General features: G+C 37.6%; 5 protein-coding genes across 6 annotated transcripts; 2 read left to right on the forward strand and 3 right to left on the reverse strand.

Moving 5' to 3' along the window:
• Positions 1-1,223: 1,223 nt before the first annotated feature.
• On the reverse strand, positions 1,224-2,183 carry LOC125191367. 2 transcript variants are annotated; one of them, XM_048088914.1, is made up of 2 exons: positions 1,981-2,183; positions 1,224-1,885 (listed from the first exon to the last, which is right to left on the reverse strand). In XM_048088914.1, exon 2 carries the CDS (start codon positions 1,874-1,876, stop codon positions 1,517-1,519), a length of 360 nt encoding a protein of 119 aa, XP_047944871.1. In that variant the 5' UTR covers positions 1,877-1,885; positions 1,981-2,183; the 3' UTR covers positions 1,224-1,516. The 2 variants fall into 2 exon arrangements, with proteins under 2 accessions (XP_047944871.1, XP_047944870.1); XM_048088913.1 differs by having other exon boundaries at positions 1,224-1,891.
• A 451-nt stretch (positions 2,184-2,634) lies between these two features.
• On the reverse strand, positions 2,635-5,222 carry LOC125186806 (ras-related protein RABB1c). Its single transcript, XM_048083258.1, has 6 exons — positions 5,038-5,222; positions 4,552-4,691; positions 3,981-4,063; positions 3,508-3,712; positions 3,355-3,423; positions 2,635-3,000 (listed from the first exon to the last, which is right to left on the reverse strand). Exons 1-6 carry the CDS (start codon positions 5,081-5,083, stop codon positions 2,908-2,910), a joined length of 636 nt encoding a protein of 211 aa, XP_047939215.1. The 5' UTR covers positions 5,084-5,222; the 3' UTR covers positions 2,635-2,907.
• Positions 5,223-7,818: 2,596 nt separating this feature from the next.
• Positions 7,819-8,745, forward strand: LOC125189962. The gene has a single exon (XM_048087174.1). It carries the CDS (start codon positions 7,819-7,821, stop codon positions 8,743-8,745), a length of 927 nt encoding a protein of 308 aa, XP_047943131.1.
• A 254-nt stretch (positions 8,746-8,999) lies between these two features.
• On the forward strand, positions 9,000-10,518 carry LOC125189963. The gene is made up of 2 exons (XM_048087175.1): positions 9,000-9,135; positions 9,236-10,518. Exons 1-2 carry the CDS (start codon positions 9,000-9,002, stop codon positions 10,516-10,518), a joined length of 1,419 nt encoding a protein of 472 aa, XP_047943132.1.
• A 3,114-nt stretch (positions 10,519-13,632) lies between these two features.
• LOC125190746 (subtilisin-like protease SBT5.4) lies at positions 13,633-16,936 on the reverse strand. Its single transcript, XM_048088127.1, has 10 exons — positions 16,827-16,936; positions 16,613-16,722; positions 16,432-16,529; positions 16,191-16,355; positions 16,024-16,123; positions 15,322-15,856; positions 15,154-15,248; positions 14,829-15,074; positions 14,624-14,738; positions 13,633-14,556 (listed from the first exon to the last, which is right to left on the reverse strand). Exons 1-10 carry the CDS (start codon positions 16,899-16,901, stop codon positions 13,798-13,800), a joined length of 2,298 nt encoding a protein of 765 aa, XP_047944084.1. The 5' UTR covers positions 16,902-16,936; the 3' UTR covers positions 13,633-13,797.
• Between the last annotated feature and the right edge of the window lie 3,508 nt (positions 16,937-20,444).

A 20,444-nucleotide genomic window follows, 5' to 3' on the forward strand; every position in this document is an offset into this window, starting at 1 on the left:
ACTATAATATTCAAGTAAAAATAACTACAAACTTTTAGAAATACAAAATTCGTATAGTAGCTCGAATTTAAGAGAAATAACTACAAACTTTTAGGAATACAAAATTCTTATTGTTGTTCTAGTTCGAATTTAAAAGAAAATAACTACAAAATTGAAAAATACAAAATTCATTAAGTTAAACTACATATTAACATCTTTCATCCATCCACAATAAGTCAATTACCATCAAAATTAATAAGTCCAAACATTCATCCTTTATAAATATCACAATTCAATAATTCATAAGAATCAAGATCTAACAATAATATCATCAAAAAATTCAAAATTATAAATATCACAAGTCAATGAAATTAAAATGTAATTAAAAAAATTAAATTACATATCTTATATGCTAACTATTAAGTCTTAATTAAATTGTAGTTAAAAAATTAAATTACATTTAATTATAATAAAAATATAATTTATTAATTTTAGAAAATAAATTGGATAAATCGGATAATTCGGATATACCCAATCGGATATCGGGTAACCCGATACCCGATAATCCAAAATTCTCACTACCCGATCCGATCCGATACCCAAAAAATCGGGTTTCAGGTATCCAATTATCCGATTTTTTCGGGTTTGGATATCGGGTATCCAATACCCGACATCCATTTTGACAGGCCTATGTAGGAGTTTACCTAGGATCATTTTATTTGTTTAATTGTTTGTGAAATTGCGTTCTAGTTTATTAATTTCGTGAATTAACATATGAATTTTCAGAATATCATTAGAAACGGGGATCTTCAAAATATCACCAACAGAAGACAGAAGCGGCCAATGCCCCCGCACCCGCACCATCGACTAAAAACATTATATATATGAGTATAATGTAGAAAATTTCTTGTTAATCTTGAGATGCTCATTGCCCATTGGGACAACTTTAAGTAGGCGTATACTTTCTTTTCTTTCAAGGAAAGCAACGCTGTGGAAGGCCAACGAATTTTATAAATGCAAAAGCCCACGCTTGTACATCAAGAGACCCCTCAATTGTAATTATCACTATAAAATATTTGGTTTTATTTGCTACCATCACATTGGAGTATAGGTTAAACCAAAATACTTAAACATTTAAATACATATATATATATATATATATATCAAGTGCTTACACGTGTATCATTTTTGTTGAGTACACATAAATAAATAAATGAATTGTCAGCAGGGATGATTCATAAGCATTGAAAATGAAATATCGGAGTTTGATGGTAGTGAATCCAATGGTGTAATTTCGCAAATGGCAAAATCTTGGATTTTGGTAGTTGGAGTGATACAACTCAATTATCATCTCAATCTCTCCAATTTAGGTTCACTGGAGAGGAATGAATGGCTACATTATATTTCACTATTTTTCATTTTTTGAAAAACAAAAAACAAAAGTATTTTGGAGTTTGGAGTTTCGATGTAGCCTCGGATCTCAAAAAAGCACAATTTTGCAGAAAAATGGATGATGCACCAATACCATCATACACAATCATCCCTTGCCAGATCCAACGCCGAAGAGCGGTTGATCAATCACGGAGCTCCAAATGCAATCCACCGGCTCCAGATCATCCACCAGCGACAGAAAACTGAAATCATCATCACCGTCCACAGAAACACAGAGATTTTGCGACTGATCGCGGTCCGCTGCGAAAGTCTCGTCCAGATATGAAAACTTGTCGTCGTGATTGTGATCCTCAAAGACCACGCCCTCCTTGAGCCACGGGAAATCGAAAACTCCGATTCCGTCGTGGAACTCGTAACGCCTCCGATCGTCGATGCGCTCTTTTTTGTTGGGTTGGAGGATTTCTGCTGCTTCCCCGTCCCTCGCTCTCTTCCTGCTAGCATCCATAGCTCTCGCCTGCAACTATTAATTACAAATTAGAGATTACTATTTTGATTGATTTGGATGATCGATGATGATGAGGGAGAGAAGGATGGATCATAAATAAATACCTTTTCTTCGATTCCTGGTTTTGGGCAAAGTTTCTTCCTCCAATTTGGTATTGTTGAATAATGCCGAGTGACTGAAAAGCTAAATACAAACCGTTTTCAAGGCATGCACGCTGCCTCTGCTGTACAAATCGTATGAGAACACACCATATTCCGTTACATCATCTCTTTTTTTTAGTACTATTTTAATAATATATTTTTTTATTATTCACATTTTATAAACAAATCATTGCTGTTTTATCAAATTAATGTTTCAGATTTAAATGTCAATAACTTTTCTCATGTTAAATTTGTTAGCTTATCTTAAACGTGGTAACTAACTAACGAGAAATGTTGCACCATGATACCATATATTTTATGGTGCGTTTGGTAGAACAGATTAGGCCACTAATACAAAATAAGTGTTTGGTAGCCCAAGCTTCCTTCTGCTTATTAATCAATTGGTGTTTGGGAGATTAATAAGCGTGGTTGAACATTAATCCACGATAAGAGAGAGACCACTGTACCCAACACCAGGGGGTGGCAACACTAGTTGTGGTTGAGAGCTCGGTAACCGTCCTCTTCCTCCCCCTTTCTGTATATAGCCTCTTGCTATCATTCGATTTTTTTTCAATTGCAATCAAATGTGGACGTAGTGTTTGAGTAGAGAAGTGATGGTTCAACAAAATAAGACAAGACTAAATAAAAGAACTGGTTCTACATTTGCACAAAATACATAGGTAGAACAAACCCACAACTAGAACAAAAAAACATGTATGCTTTTTCGCTCGCACTCCCATCTGTATTGTCAGATATACAGTCACAATGGCGCGTAGAAAAACATAACTGCAAGCATGATAACAACAAATTTACTGGCAATGCCAAGTTGTGGAGTATACACAATGCCCAGGAAGAGCAGCAAATAATGTCTATGGTGCGCTAAGACAAATCTCAACTGCAGCAACCTCCAACTTGAGAAGAGGAACCATCCCTGCCTCCAGATGGCCCGGGAATTCCACCATAACCTACTTTTATTCCATAAGACTGAGAAAAGGGAGAAGCAAGTACAACTGACATCAATTAGGCGATCAAATTTGAGTTTATCAAAATGTAATAACAGGCCAAGTTGTTTCATCATGCTCTCTCTTACAGGGTATTTTTGAATTTTAGTAAGGTAAGCAATAAGGTGAATGGAGATGTCACTCATAAATTGGCAACATTATTTAGAAATTCCCCCACATGAGAAAATAGAGTCGAGATATCTCAGAAACAATCACCGCAAAAATCATGAGATCTTGCTAACTTGAAGCAAGAGCATTCATAGAATGAACAGAGCAAGCAATCTTCTGTTTGGTAATAAGGGAAGCAACTAGGTAAAGGAGAATTGAAGATCCTAACCTCATTTGAAACATCAAATACTCCATCTTGGATCTTCTTATATATCGTTCCAGCTGTTTTAATAAAAGCCTGCAGAGAAATGTATAATCAAAATATGAGGGGGTAGGCAATAGTTTTTATCTTATGTCATAGAATTTTAAAATTCTTGATCACCTCCTCTACATTCTGAGCAGTTTTTGCAGATGCTTCCATGAAAATCAACCCATGTTCTTTTGCAAATTGTTCTCCTTCTTCTGTGCTAACGGCCCTTCTATGGGCAAGATCACATTTGTTGCCTATTAGCATAATAGTCATGTTTGGATTTGCATGCTGCTTTGCATCTTCTAGCCAGCTTGCCAAGTGATTAAAGGTTTCCCTCCTGAGACACAGGGAAGACGATGAACAAACAATACAGTAGTTTCATACAGAAGAGGACTTGTACAGGCTAGTAACAAGGAAAGCCATGAAAATTATAACATTTATCATTCCAAGCAAGTGCTAATATGATGAGGCACATAAATTTTTTCTAAACGACTGCTTATCCTATTGGTTAAAAAATCATTGTCGGGCGTGAGTCATCAGCAGGATGATGTTTCTAAAGAGCACAATATATAAAACATGGCGAGTACACAAAAAAAAAAAGCTACCTGGTGATATCATAGACCAAAAGTGCACCAGCAGCTCCTCTGTAATATGACCTTGTGATGGATCTGAAGGATTCTTGACCGGCCTGTAGCACCACTCAAACACGCAGTATATTAATAACTTCAAAATAATAGCATGAGAGCCTTAAAAGATGAAAAGTACCAATAAATATCGTATCCCTACTCGGAACTATCACATGGATGTACCAATGACGACAAGCATAACAGTATCTCCTCAAATTTTGAATTATACACAGTTTTAAAGCTGAAGAACAGGCAACTTACATTAAGCTTCTAATATGTGCAAAGGAATGTGCTATTCTCAAATCAGGTCCTTTTTAGTCTACATATAGTTAACACTTAACATGGATATTGTTTGCCACATGACTTCGAATAGTGTGATTGGTAGCAGGAAACAATGGAATACAAATATACAATAATAATCATTTGAAAGCCTTTTTCGAGCATCCTTAGCAATTGAACTAATAGCCCAATTATGGTAGTAGCATAGACAGTCTAGACGAGATAACAAACTATTGAATGTAAAATCCTTAATATATCAACACGAACTAACCGTGTCCCATATTTGAAGTTTAATTGGTTTGTTGTCTATTGTAATCATCCGAGCCCCAAATTCGACTCCAATGGTCAAGTCATGCACGGGCTGGAAACGCTTGTCTGTGAATTGTAGAAGAAGACATGACTTTCCCACCCCTACAGAAGAAAGATGGATACCAAATAAGTGCTTCAGCTGGATAAGATAACCAAGATCAAACCCCAACATAATTAACTAGAGCCAACTGGAAATCCAAAATCTCTAAATTAAATGTACGACATTGATCTAATGAAATCCACTGATGATCTACTTCTCTAGTATTTCACAACAAGTAGCACATAGATTCGTAAACGCAGGCAACGACGAACTACTCGTGCATCGGAGTGACAGTCAAAACCTAATTGAAACGTTAAATCCGGGCTCAACCAAAACCCTATCAAGAGAGCATAATTAACATCATATGACCATGAAAAACAGTGGAATTAGGGAGAAAGAAGAAATTACCGGTATCGCCGATGATGATATACTTGAAAAGATATGCGTAAGACATATCGAGGGCAGATCAATGAAGATGGATCTCGGAAATTGGGAGTTTGAAATTGGAGAAAGCAGGCAAAGGCGCAAAGATAAACGAAGACCGGTGGTACGGTTGGCAATATGATCTGATTAATTAATCCAGATTTTTCCAGCGCACAAAATATTCTTATAAATAAAATTGCTTTCCCTTCCAGAAAAGAGAGGAGTTTTCTCTTTTTTCACTTTTTCAGTAGATACTGTAGGAATTTTTTTTAAAGTAGTACTTCCTCCGTTCACGATTAAGAGTCTCATTTCTAAATGGCGCGAGTTTTAAGAAATTTTAAAAAAAATGGGTAGAAGAAAGTTAGTGGAATAGGGGTCCCACTTGTATCTATTAGTTTTAAATGATATGTGAGTGGAATGAGTTAGTGGAATGAAGGGTCTCTTTACCTGGTAATTATGAACCAGGATTCTTATTCGTGGACGGAAAAAAATGGAAAAACGGGATTCTTATTCGTGGACGGAGGGAGTACAATATTTTAAAATTTATTTCTAATCAAAATAAAATATCTTAGTATTATTTTTATAGGGGTAGATCATGATAAATACTCCCTCCATCAGCCAATACTCGGCACAGGTTGATCCATCAAGGGTTTTAAGAAATATACTCCCTCTATTTGTGAATAAATATCTCATTTTATTATTTTGAGGTATGCGTAATTTAAAGTCCTATTTATTTTATTTTATTTTTATTTTGGGTTGTTCACATTCGATTATAAAACTAATACTCTCTCTGTCTCATGTTACTTATTTGAGGCGTTTCTTTTCTGCACATGATTTAAGAAAGTTGTGTTTAGTGAATTAAATAAAGTAGAAGCGAGAATAAAATAGAAGAGAGGAGAGAGAGTAAAGTAAAAGAAAGAATAAAGTAAGTATGATTAAATATTTTGTTTTTAACCAAAAAGATAAATGACTCAAGTAAACCCACAATGGAATATGACTCAAGTAACTTGGGGCGATAGGAGTATATAAAAATGGAACTCACATTCGATTAACTTATTTTCTCATTTTTCTTCACAAAGTCAAACAATTTCCTCAAACCTGTGCCGAGTCAAAATGAGACTACAAATGGCGGACGAAGGAAGTAATAGAAAGTGGATTGAAAAAGTTGGTGGAATATGTGTCATATTTTTATATACCGTATTAGTTTTATACTAATAAAATGTAAGTGAGAACGAGTTAGTGGAATGTGAGATTCAATAGCAAAAATAATATTCCCTCCGTCCTATTCAAGAATTAAGAAGTCCATATTCTTGAATGACACGGGATTTTAGGTGGAATAGCGATGTATGATAAAGTAGAGTGAAAAAAGTGATTGAATATTTTAATTAGGAGATATTAGAGAGGAATTTATTTTCAAAATATGAAAAATGGACATCTTTAGTAGGACAAACTAAAAAGGAAATATAAACATCTTGAATGGGACAGATGAAATAAAAAGTAAGTATGACAATTATTAACAAATAGACTTACAAAGAAACTAGTGACAAGTAATAACAGATATAGGAAGTAGTTACTACTAATACTTTTAAGAAAAACAGATCACTTTTACACTGCTTTTTTTTTTTTGTTTTTTAATTTGCATATTCAATTGATGCCATTTTCTAGTTTAATAGTCTTAGGGCTCGTTTGATAAGTGGTGTGAAATATTGTCAAGATAGGGCCCGATAGAGATTTATATCCTAGTTATGGAACATAAATGATTTTCCTTCCACGTGTTTAATAAGCTAGTTAAATAATTCTATATCAGCCACTTATGTTTGATAGAAAATTTTTATAACAAAATAATAATAAGTATTCACATATTTATCCTTCTAAAATGATCATAATATATAGTGACCTACATTATTATCATCAAATTGCATCAAGTTGAATAACGTGACTTTATACTCTATTCGTCTAATATAAATACGTGCATTTGAAATTGCACGTAAATTAATATATAGTGTGACCTATATTATTATTAGTGTTTAATGATATGCCATAATAATATAAGTTGTAAATAAATTGATGCATGTAAATAAATATAATGAGTTAAGAATAATTTTTTTATAAATAGAAATGTTTATATTTTTATAGACAGAGGAAAATGAAAAATGAATATATTTTAGTGTGGTGGTTATAGTATTTTGATTTGAATATCACAAAAAAAGACTCGACCATGAATAAGCATCCACCGAATGGAAATTTTGGCGATGAACAAAGTGATTTACTTGTTCATTTGAGGTTGGTAGAATAAGTAATAGTGGAAGATTAACGCTAATGGGTATAAAAGATTTTTTCATCTAGACACATAAAGTGCTAGAATGGTTTTCGACGAAATTCGTAAGATACACACCATATATTTCAAGGGAAAATCTATTAATTTGAATGGGCCATAGCCATATCAAAAAAATCATGGCCCGACCTAGTGAGTTAACTATTATACCCAACACTTAAAAATGATCATATACATATCCAACTTATCACACAAATCCTTTGTTGTTAAAAAAATTAGATTAGGAAAACCATGCGTGATGCGTGGATAATTACATGAATCGAAATATTAAAACATTCAACCAGATCGCCGAAGAGGATATTTATGGAAAACCCTAGGGAATTGAGTACCGAAGATTGGCCGACGAGTTCCGGGCGACTAAAAAGGTGAAGCACAGAGAAGAAGTGGTGCCGGGCTCTGATTATCGAGACAAACTTCTCGCCGGGACAGAGATGGAGGTTACTATGGAAGAGTTGGCGAATGAAAAGGAGGTGAGGGTTGAACCAGGCGATGTTGAGATTAATAGATCGGGACCAGTGCCAAAAATTCGATTGTCGACGGGGCTCAAGGAAAAGCTCACGCAATTCTCAATTGTGGTGAATTTGTTGGGAAGAACGATAGGATACAAGGCGCTTTGTTTGAAGCTTCGACAGATATGGAATATGCAAGGAACGGAGGTGGTGGATATGGGTTGTGGATATTTTCTAGTGCAGTTTCTGAAGCAGGAGGACTATCTTGCGGCTGTACTCGAGGGGCCGTGGCTGGTTTCAGGAAGCTATCTGCAAGTTCAAGATTGGACGCCGAAGTTTCGGGTCCATCACACAGCTCCACAATCCACAATAGTGTGGATCAGGATTTCAAAACTTCCACTACACTTGTATCCGTTAAATGTTATAAGTGCAATTGGAGAAGTTGTTGGAAAGGTGATCCGTGTTGACTACAATACTAGTGGGCTGCAGAGGGGTAAATTCGCAAGGATGGCAGTTAACATTGATCTCAAGCAGCCCCTTGTGTCAAAATTCACGATCCACGGTGAAGAATGTAAAGTAGAGTATGAAAACTTGAGTGAGTTATGCATTTTCTGTGGCATGTACGGGCATCTCGACGCTAACTGTGCTCGTAAACCGACGAACAAGGACGGAGAGGATATGGACAATAATAGTGATAAGGTTGTGGAAGTTCCCAAAGATACATATGGACCATGGATGATTGTGGAGAAAAGGATGAAACAACTGAAACGTAATTGGGAGAATGAGGGAAAGGAAAGTACTGAGACAGGGGGCTCCAGATTCGACATCCTTCAAGACGAGGGGACAATACAGGAAAAGGGAAAAGGGGATAATTTGAATGTCAGGCACAAGTCCTACGAACTTCCGTGACAATAGTGGATGGCAAGGGAGAGCAAGGAAAGACAAGAGTGTGCTTGTGGTGAATGAGGAAAATAAAGCGGACTCCACGAGAAGAATGGTTTCAAAAAATGTCAAACCACCCAAGTCTACAATAGGCGAGTTCATTGAGTTTAGGTTCTGAAGGAGGTGGAGTCGAAGCAGCCTATGATATTGACTCCAAGCACAGATATATCCGCACCAGCTCAGGTGAGAGAACCATAGGTCACTGGGATCAACAACTGAGTATGGTCGAAGGGACTCTCACAGATCCGGAGACAAATAAGCAAGGGATGCAGGTGATGGGAAGACCTCCGGATAAGACGGGGATGGGGTTGGTAGATCATGATGCGATGGAGATGGAGACGAGTGGAGACCCAACGGGTGGTTGTTGTTCTTTTGGGAAGCATGGCCGATGTTAACGGACCAATGCAGACCTCTCTTTGTTAATTTATATTTAATGATTTTATCATGGAATTGTCAGGGGGCGAAGAGCACCCTCTTTATAGGAGCTTTGCACATGTTGATCCAGACACAGAGACCACACATCATAGCATTGCTAGAACCTCACAAAGTGGTGAAACGGCTGATAGAACCATTAGAAAGATCGGATACCAGAATGCTCATAGAGTGGAAGCAACAGGGTTTTCGGGAGGAATTTGGTTGTTGTGGAATGATTTTTGGAAGGTCGATATAATATCAACAACGACTCAATTCATTCACTGTCGAGTCTGGGACCAAAATGAGACAAACTTTCTGTTCACTGCTGTATATGCACATCCAACTCCTAGCCGGCGGGAAGAATTATGGCACCGACTAGCTGAACTTCAGATAGACAGTACGCTACCATGGGTGCTTTTGGGTGATTTCAACTCTATTGTACAGAGCTCAGAACGAATGGGAGGCTCGACAAATCGGACAGGGGTGAATCACCAATTTGTGCGATGGATTATTAATTCCAGGCTTATGGATCTTGGATTTTTAGGGCCGAGATTTACTTGGAAAAGAGGAAACCTTTATGAACGACTGGACAGGGGACTTTGTAACACTGATTGGAGATTGGCCTACCCAGAGGCTTCAGTCTCACATTTGATACGTTATCAATCGGATCATAGACCTCTCCTTTTGGATCTTTGCAGCTTCTCACCCATTAGGGCTCCTAGACCATTTCGTTTTCTTAGAGCTTGGATGTCCCATGAAAAGTATGATGATTTTGTGATGGATAATTGGGATAGAAATCAGGATTTAATGGATAATATTCAGTCATTTACAGAGAAGCTGCAGGTGTGGAACAGGGAAGTATTTGGCAATATATTCTGGCAGAAGAAACACTTATGGGCTCGCATCGCAGGTATCCAACGAGTTCTAGAGCATCGATGCATCCCACATTTTGTAGAACTTGAGGCAGAGTTAAAGCAGGAATTGGATAAAATCTTGTTGCGAGAGGAATCTTTGTGGCATCAGAAGTCACGCAGTGAGTGGCTTCATCTAGGTGACAGAAACACCTCATTCTTTCATTTGCGCACTATTAGGAGACGGAAGCGCAATAGGATAAAAAAACTCCAAAATGAACTTGGTGAGTGGATTGATGATCAAAATTTACTTAAGGCAATGGCAGTGTCATTTTATGAGAGGTTGTATGATGAGGATGAGCTACACCGGCCTTTATATGTACATCGAGGTCTTTTTCCGCCCCTAAGTAATTTGCAGATGGAGGAGGTCCAAAAGCCTTTTCGCTTTGAAGCCTTGGAAGGCCCCGGGAGTTGATGGAATTCAGGCCGGCTTTTATCAAAAACACTGGGACGTACTCGGTCAAAATATCAGTATGGAAGTAGTTCGAATCTTAGAGGGAGGCAAGATGGACGCGAGGATGAATAGAACACTTATATGTCTGATTCCGAAGATTGAAGCACCGAAACTCATGGCTCAATTTAGACCTATTGCACTTTGCAGCATTGCATATAAATTAGTTACAAAGACTATAGCTAGCAGATTGAAAAATCTCATGCCTCATATTGTTGGACCCGCTCAGGCTAGCTTTGTAGCCGGGCGACACATTATAGACAATATCGTGATTGCACAAGAAGTTGTGCACACAATGCGGTCAGGAAAAGGAAGGCATGGAATAATGGCTTTGAAGATCGATCTCGAAAAGGCTTATGATCGTGTGAGCTGGACATTCCTATATGATACCTTGAATGAAGCCGGAGTTCCAGCAACATTAGTGGATGTAATTATGACTTGTGTCTCAACTAGCACTATGCAAATCTTGTGGAATGGAGACATGCCAGATTCTTTTACACCGTCTAGAGGGTTGAGACAAGGATGCCCACTCTCTCCATATCTATGGAGCGCCTGGAACATGTAATTACACAAGCTGTGGAGGCAGGAGACTGGAAACCTTTTCAGATGTGCAAGAATGGTCCACCCCTCACACACGTATTCTTTGCAGATGATTTACTTTTGTTTGGGCAAGCAGATATGGCGACGACCGAGACCATCATGAATGTGTTGGAAGATTTTTGCAATTTTTCAAGGGATGAAAGTTAGTATAAGAAAGACTACCCTTTTCTTTTCCAAAAAGGTTACTAGAGCAACCAGAAAAAGTTTGAAAGACCTGCTTGGTTTTCGGGAAGTTGATAATTTAGGCCACTATTTGGGAGTTCCTATCTTGCATAAGCGGGTGAACAAGGTTACCTATGCTTACATTCTAGAGAAAATGAAAGAGAAGATAGCAAGTTGGAGTGTCTCTCGTATGTCATTAGCAGGGAGAGTTACCCTTGCACAGTCAATTTTGAGCACAATGCCACATTATGCAATGCAGACAGCAAAATTGCCGATAGGAATGTGTAATGACATGGAGAAGGTGATTAGAGGATTTGTGTGGGGCAAGAAGGAAGATCATACTCGAATGAGCAAAGTTGCATGGGACAAGGTTATTCGTCCAAAAGAGGAAAGGGGCTTGGGGCTACGAAAGCTACACTTAGTGAATAAAGCTTTTGGTACGAAGCTTTGTTGGGGGCTCTATCACAATAAGGATACTTTATGGGGAAAAATTCTTTGTTCGAAATACAAATTCGATCCTCAGTCGGGATTTGATCCAATAGCTTCTAATGCTTGCACTCCACTTTGGCGGCTTGTGTGCAGCACTTGCGCAGATATGTGGAAAAATGTAAGGTGGGCACTCGGAACAGGCACCAAAGTTTAGTTTTGGATTCACATATGGGTGCCTAATCTACAAGTAAACTTAGCCAATGTTGTGTTGAGGCCAATTCCAGATTATTTGTTATATAAGCCTGTGTCTATCTTCGTGGAAGACTCGAAATGGGCTTGGCACAGATTTGAGCACCTAATTCCAACTGAGATTGTAAATCTTATAGCAGCCACTATGCCTATGCCTCCCGATATCACGCAAGGTGAGGATGTTGCTTTCTGGGGACCGTCGTCGGCGGGGAATTTTTCCTTAAAGACGGCTTATGATAACATAATGGGCAGCCCGTGGTCAGGTGAGTTTCTGCCATGGAAAAGTGTATGGAATTGGTATGGGCCACAACGGATTAAGACCTTCTTTTAGCTATTGTTGAATAATGGGGTTCTGACTAATGAAGAGAGAGTTAGAAGACACATCTCAACCAGTGCAATCTGCGCTGTGTGTGGCCGCTGCAGAGAGAGTCGGATGCATATGATTCGAGACTGTGTGGATGCGAGAAAAGCGTGGGAGGGAATCCTCAAGTATGGTGGGATTGAGGGGTTCTTTAATACTTCAATGCAATTTAATGAATGGTTAGTACATCACGCCAACTCCAAAATTAGAATGATAAATGGCGTTCGATGGTGCACAATCTTTGGAGCTGGATGTTGGCATATTTGGAAGAGAAGATGTGGTTTTGTCTTGAATGGAGAACGACTGGAGCCGGTAAGTGTCAGCTCTCTAGCCATCATCATGGCGAAAAATATTGAGGAAGTTCCTAGAGAGCCGATATTAGTCTCTTAGAAGCCCCCTCGACCGAGTATATTGAAATTAAATACTGACGCATCATTGGAGAGTGAACCGAGACAAGCATTTGGTGGTGGCGTGGTTCGGGATGATACAGGGCAATGGAGACATGGATTTGTCGTGAATATCGGGGTGTGTTCTATTCTTTTGGCTGAAATTTGGTGTATTTTCCATGGCTTGGAGCTTGCAAAGACACTTGGAATAAGAGTGTTGGAGGTGGAGAGTGATAACTTTGTAGCAGTTGCTATGTACTGGGAAAGTTTGAAGCGTCTGTTAGTTGCAAGGCTGTAGTTGGAAGGATTTGTAATTTAATCTTAGAATTTGACTCAGTAGTGGTGCGCCATGTGCATCGCGAGGGGAATTTTGCGGCGGACTTCTTATCGCACCATGCCTATAGCTTTGCTCGTGGGGTGCATGTTTTGGATCAACCACCATCAGGTCTTAATATTTGGCTCCTTCATGATAGATTAGGCATTTCTTATTGTCGTTAGTTTCCTTTCTTCTCAGGCTTAGCTTGCTTTCTTTACCAAAAATAAAAATAAAATTAGATTAGGATATCAATTTTAGACTTTAATCTTTAATAAATAGCATTAGTAGCAAAGTAAATACTACTCCCTCCATCCCACAAAAGATGTCACACTTTCCTTCTTAGATCTTTTACATTTCCCTTTTTGGAAAAAGTTATCTCTCACATAAATATAAAAATTATATTTTCTCTCTCCATTTAATACACAAAACAAAACTTTCTAAAATCCCGTGCCGTCCCACAAGTGTGACATCTTTCGTGAGACGGAGGGAGTATAAACAAAAATTAGCCAAGTAGTAGAATATAAAAAAAAGGGCGTGATTCCAATAGACTCGAACAAGGGTTGTGACTGTGAATGTGAAGTAATCATTGCTTGAATGTATGAGAATGTTGGATTCCAATGGAGTCTAACAAGTAACAAGGGGTGCGAATGTGAAGTAATCGATTGAAGATAAGAAAAAAGAAAATTAAACCTAAAATGACATGTACTTCTAAAGAGAAAATAAGGCAAAGGTGATGATTATTAAGAGATGTTGACAGCATTTGCAACAACAATCGGACTCCTGACGTAATGGGTCCCGTCCGTCCAAGTCAGCCCGCCGAAGCTGAACTCCGTGGCAGGCATTTTAGATTTGATAGTAACGGTAAAGCTCTTCTCCTCACCGATCTTGTGGAACTTGAGGACCTTGGGCTTCACAGAAACTCTGAAAAACGGCGGCTGCTTAACGCGCGCAACATATCTCCCGGGGCTCCCCACATTCTTCAATCTCCTCGTCACCTTCACCTTTCCGTCGAGCGCCGGAACGGAGATGGAAGGGTAGTTGAGGTTCAGGACGTCGAAATTCCGGGGGCACTTGTAGCCTGAATGCGCCATCTTGCGGACGGTGGACCTGTTGTAGCCGATGCCGCAGAGGAAGTCGTAGTAGTCGCTGGGGCCCATGTCGTAGACCAGGCCGGGATCCGCTGCCCGGTTCGGCCTAATGTCGCCCGAGCCGCGCGCAAAGGCGTCGGCCTCCGCGGTGTTGTCGTAGTCTCGGATGGGGAGCTTTGTGTTGCCCCTCGTCCGAGATGTGGTCATGATGGCGGATTTGATTGCCGCGGGGCTCCACTTGGGGTGGAGCGTCCTCAGCAGGCCGACCACCCCGGCCACGTGTGGGCACGACATCGAGGTTCCCGACATCACGTAGTAGGGAGTCCTGCGGTGGTCCTCTGGCATCTCCGTGGGCCCCCCTGCCCCAGTGAATGCCGCGATTATGTTCACTCCTGGCGCCGTTACATCAGGCTGCGCAATAAAACATGATAAGAACGCACATTTTAACACAAGAATAAATGTATAGACTTATATTAACCTTGAGAATTTGTGGAGTGACAATATTGGGGCCTCTGGAAGAGAAAGAGGCCATGGCGGGAGATGGCTTAACACCAAGCACGGCAGCAGGGGGTGTGATTAGGGCTTGTGGATTTCTGTATTTTAAGTAATTACTTATAAACTAGTAATTGAATAATGAATAATTAATTAAAGGGTGGAAATGAGATTAGGAAGCAGGCACGAACTTGGTAGTATTGATGTAAGCAAAAAGAACAAGGCCATCGGTGTAGTTGATGTGAGCTGCAGGAAGAAGATGAGCGTCTCCGGTCAAGTCATTCCCTTCCACTACGCTATTGCACAGAACCATCCCGGCAGCACCTGCCCGCGCCGCTTCAATCCCTTTAGCAACCCTCGCATTCTCACCCCTTAAACACGCCACTATTTTGCCAGCCACCTTCGCCGGATCCAGTGATTTCTCTAAGCATAGCAAACTGCACCAATACGCTCTTAATATTTCCAAACTTTATTTAATCAATTTATAAGAAAACGATTAATACTAGTAACTCTTACGCTTTATCTGCAGATACATTGGCAGCTGCAGCATTAGCAGCACTGATAAGAGGATAAAAACCCGTGCGTGGAAGTGCTTCACTCAGGCTCATACCCTATAATAACAACGGTTAGAATCGTCGACTGCACATAGTGTATTTGGTTATGATCACATATTTACAGTCAGACCATGAAAAGTGAACCGTTTCTCAGTGCAACATTGGCCCCCAAGCGACGGTCAATAGTACTGGCAGCAACGGTGAAAATCCACGGTGCAACGTTTGAAACGGTGCCTGGAAAGGGGCCGGAGTTCCCACCAGAGGCGACAACGGGGATTCCCTTGGCAACGGCGTGCAATGAGCCAATAGCGATGGAGTCAACAACGTAGTCGTTAGGAATGCCGCCGACGGAGAGAGAGATGACGTCGACGCGGTCATCGATGGCGGCGTCAAAAGCGTCCAAGATATCGGAGTCGAAGCACGAGCTGTCATTGACCTTAGGCCAGCAAACCTTGTAGGCGGCCACGCGCGCCCTCGGAGAGCCTCCTTTAGCCGTTCCGTTTCCGCTCCCGAAAACATTGGCTCCGGCCACCATGTTGCCGGCAGCGGTCGACAGCGTGTGGGACCCATGCCCTTCCGTGTCGCGTGCATTGTGCATCGACGGATCGTGCGTCTTGGTGAAAGCCTCGTAGCCTTTGATGAAGTAGCGAGCTCCGATCAGCTTCCTGCAATCACATTGAAGTTGAAGATCAGTTATAATTAATTCAAATCACATGAAATTCTGGTCCCTATCTCTAATCTATTAATTGTCCCATCCGTGTACAACACAAACAACATTGTTTCTTAATTTAAAATAAAAACGAAAACAATACTACTAGTTTTAGTTGGTTACCTATTGCAAAGGGTCCGATTAAACTGACAGATTCCTTTCCACTTTGATGGAATGGGGCCATAGCCATGCCCACTAAAGCTCTTTGATTCAGGCCAAACACCTAGGAAATAAAGGCAACATCAATTATCAATCACAGAAACAATTAGCAAAAAGACTGCTTTTTTTACCTGTATCAATATTTGCTATGATCGTATCTTCGCCGAATCTGGCTTTCTTCCATATTGAAGAAGGTTTAATCACACCATTATTTTCCAACATAAGAAACTCCCATGAATGTGTTGTGTGTAGCTTCTTCCCTTGATTCAAGAACACAGACACCACTCCCTCTTGCTCTACATTTCAATAGATATCAATCAAAACTTGCAAAAGATATAGTAATTTCAAACATATGTGTGGATTCTAACATACTCGCAAGCTCTGCAGCTTCTTCCTCTTCGAGAAAAGCAGAAAAGCCATTAATGTTCCTTTGATAAGAGTGGATTAGTGCATCTCTAGCCTTCTCTTCACTGCCAATACCAAAATTGAAATAATTAACAAGTGGATATGATGAGATGGGAATTTTTTCATGATATGGAAAGAATTTGCAGACCTTCCTAGAAATGATGAGAGGGACTGGATGTGTGAGGTGGTAATTTGGTCTAGATCAGCTGATGTTGCTTCTAGGCCTTGAGAATGTGCTCCCATGTAGACAACATAGGCCTGATGGATCAATCAATTAAAATAATAAATACAATATGATAATATTATGAAAGAAAAAACATGATTGATTGATTAATAATATTGTATTGAAGTTGTACATGCACCTTTTTTGTGGCTAAAGCTGGTTGGTGGAACACAGCAAAAAGAATGAAAAGTGGCATAAGCTTGCCAAACAACATCTTTGATAAATTGATCTTCTCTCTCACTCTCTCTTTCAGATGTGTGTTTGCATAAGATGTTTATTATTTATACAGTGGGATTTGGAAGAATGAAGATGCTGATTGCAGAGTCCAAGGCGATCAAACAGCTGTATGATAAAATTGAATCTCAAATACAGAGTCCCATATTGATGGAATTTAATCTCAAATTGGAAGTATAATCCGTAGGATTTGCCTCTTCTATAGTATTCAATTTAATTTTATTTTTTTTGTGAATCTGGCCAGATATATCTCATTTAATTGCAGATTTTATACCAAGTTTAACAGAGTCAACTATATCTAATTGTGAATGTAATTACTCACTCTGTCCGTGAATGGGAGTCCCGTTTTTTCATTTTAGTCCGTCCGCGAATAGGAGTCCCGGTTCACTTTTACCATAAATGGTAATAAGGTCCCACCTTCCACTAACTCATTCCACTCACATTTCATTTCAAACTAATATATACATATGGGACCCCTACTCTACTAACTTTTTTTTAACCCACTTTTCTTAACATTTTTTAAAACTCGTGCCGCCGGGACTCCTAATGGTGGATGGAGGGAGTATATCTTTTGGCCAGCTCTTGCACTATGTGTATCATCATAATCTTTATTTACTGCATATTAACTAAATTCTTTCAATCCTATCGAATGAATGTGTCAGTTTTTCTGTCAGTTTTAAAACATAAAAGGATTGTATTTATTCGTTTTGATCCTTTTCAAGATTATTATCGTTTCTTCTAGAGAGTATTTTAATTAGATTATTGAGTGTTCAGTTTGCAAGATTGTATCCCGAGATTAATTAGTAGTGTGTTTGGTTCATGAGATTTAATCCCGCTATTCAATTCTAGATGGATAATCATGAGATAATTAGTCATAGCTAACCACCCCTATGACTAAAATAGTCTCACAACCCAATCCTAGATTATATTTTGATACTATTTTATCTTGAAAACCGAACACCACATGGTGACTACCTACACAATAATGGTGAGACTTTGCTTTAAAATTGTAACTAAGCTTCCATGGGAGACAACTAAGAATCTCTATGAACGATTTCAATCGAATCAATTTCTACGCTATTGCTATTTATTATGAATTTGTATGTTTTAGTACTATTGTCAACTTGTATAGGTAGTGTTTCAAGGGAGAGTTACCACATAACAAAAGTAGCTGGGATGAATTAGAATTGACAAGGAATCCTCTTGAATTTTAGCTTTTTTTTTTTTTTTTTTTTTTTTTTTTTTTTTTTTGGTAAAGATTCAGTTTTTTTTTAATGGTAAATGAATCAATTAAATATAAACACCGCGTCATGGAAGACTTTAGCCTCAGACATTACCTCTCTATCATTTGGCCAATTACTCACGCACACCCCCATCTGTAGCATCTTAGAAGTACATTATATTGCTAGATGTCAATTCATTTCAAAACAAAAAAATTACAAATAGCAAACAAAACAAAATTTCCCCAGTGTTTCACTAAGTTGATGGCATTACTAAAATTGCTAGTAAAGCATGTTATGTAATGGGGTAACTTGTGGGTTTAGGGTTTGGTTGACAGAAAAGTAAAGTTGACAAGGAAAATGATTCATGGAAAAATGAATATTGGGAATATGATTCCTAATAACTTTACTTTCATGTATTTGGAAAATATCATGATTTTAAATTTTATATTTGATTTAAACACAAAAATAAAAAAATATATTAATTATTTTTTTATTTATAATAAAGAATAATAATATAAAATTTTAATAAATTATTAATTATAAATGATTCTAGTAATAATTATATTATTATATATATTATTGTGATGGATAGTTTAACTATGAATCATCCATCATAATATATAATAATATTATTATAAATATAGTTACATGGAGTATTATAATCATAATTGATTATTATAATAAATATTATTATTATTATTATTATATTCGCTGATATTATAATTAAATAAATTTTATAATTTAAAATTTCAATAGGATTTTATTGATTAATTATTAATTATTAAAATAATAATTATTTATTATTATATGATTCATGTAATTATATTTTAATGATTTAATAAATTATTAATTATTATTATGATAATAAAAATTATAGATAAAATATATAATAATATAGTTATAATGATAATTTTAATTATAGTTATTTATTAAAATAAAATTAAGTATGATTATTATTTTAAATTATTTGTAAAATATTTTATTTGATAATAATAATAATAATAATAATAATAATAATATGTTTTCGACCCGAAATATTGAGCTATGCCACATAAGATTGACCTGAAATTAAGCCGAGCCACATCGTATATAATGGCTCGATGATATGATAGAGTTGGCATGATCAACATCGGTACTCGCGAGTACCATATCTAGACGACTAGACATATATACTATTCCCTTCATCCCATAAAAGGTGTCACACTTTCTTTTTTAGTTTGCCTTATAAAAGATGTCATATTTATCTTTTTGAAAAAATTTCTCTCACATGAATATAAAAATTATATTTTCTCTCTCCATTTAACACACAAAACAAAACCTCCTAAAATCTCATGTCGTCCCACAAGTGTGACATCTTTTGTGAGATGGAGGGAGTACAACATTTACTATTTCCGTCCCACAATAAGTGTAACATTTTGTTATTTCGATCTGTCTCATAATAAGAATCACATTTCATTTTTACCATAAATGGTAAGTAGAACTTACATTCCACTATTCAATTCTACTAATATTTTATTATAAAATTAATATAAGTGAGACCAATACTATTTTACCGCAACAAGAGTAATCTTGATTCAAAAGATAAAGGCTGCAACAATTAAATTGAAACGCCGTCGTTTACATAGCACATCACCCCTTGCTGTCTTCCCACCACAGCAGGGGATCCATCCCCTCACTTTCATACTTCATCCATCCCAAGATAAATGATTCACATTCCTTTTTGGGACGTCCCAAGATAAGCGAGTCAATTTCCTTTTTTGGTATTCATTCTCTTACTTTTTCTCTCTACTTTATTAATTCTCTTACTTTATTCACTTTTCACTTTACTAATAAAATCTCATTTCTTTAAATCTCGTACCGAAAAATTTATGCTCACTTATCTTGGGACGGAGTGAATGTATAGTTTTATAATAGAAATAATATAATGTAGTATGGAGTTCACTTACTAGGAAAAAAAAAAGAGAGTAGATATATCCTTAAATGGTGGAATTCCAAAAATGACAAAACATGTTAGATTCTGGCAAATAAATAGAGTAGTAACCTATACTGGGGTGGATCGATTTGATAAATAATCAAACTGATAAATTGGTTAACTAAATTGAATTTGACTTGAAAAAGATAACCGAAAGGCATATCGAAATTACCGTTCCATTAGTCAGTTAATCGATAGAACCAAATTCAATTTACTTAAGGGAATTATCAATTACTATTACTATAGCTTAAGGTAATAAATTAAAATATTGTAAGTTAAAAGTGGAAAAACAAAAGTGACCTAAATGTGAGTGTTTGCCTAAATTGAT

The sequence above is a fragment of the Salvia hispanica genome, chromosome 5 (genome assembly GCF_023119035.1).
Source record: "Salvia hispanica cultivar TCC Black 2014 chromosome 5, UniMelb_Shisp_WGS_1.0, whole genome shotgun sequence".
NCBI lineage: Eukaryota > Viridiplantae > Streptophyta > Magnoliopsida > Lamiales > Lamiaceae > Salvia > Salvia hispanica.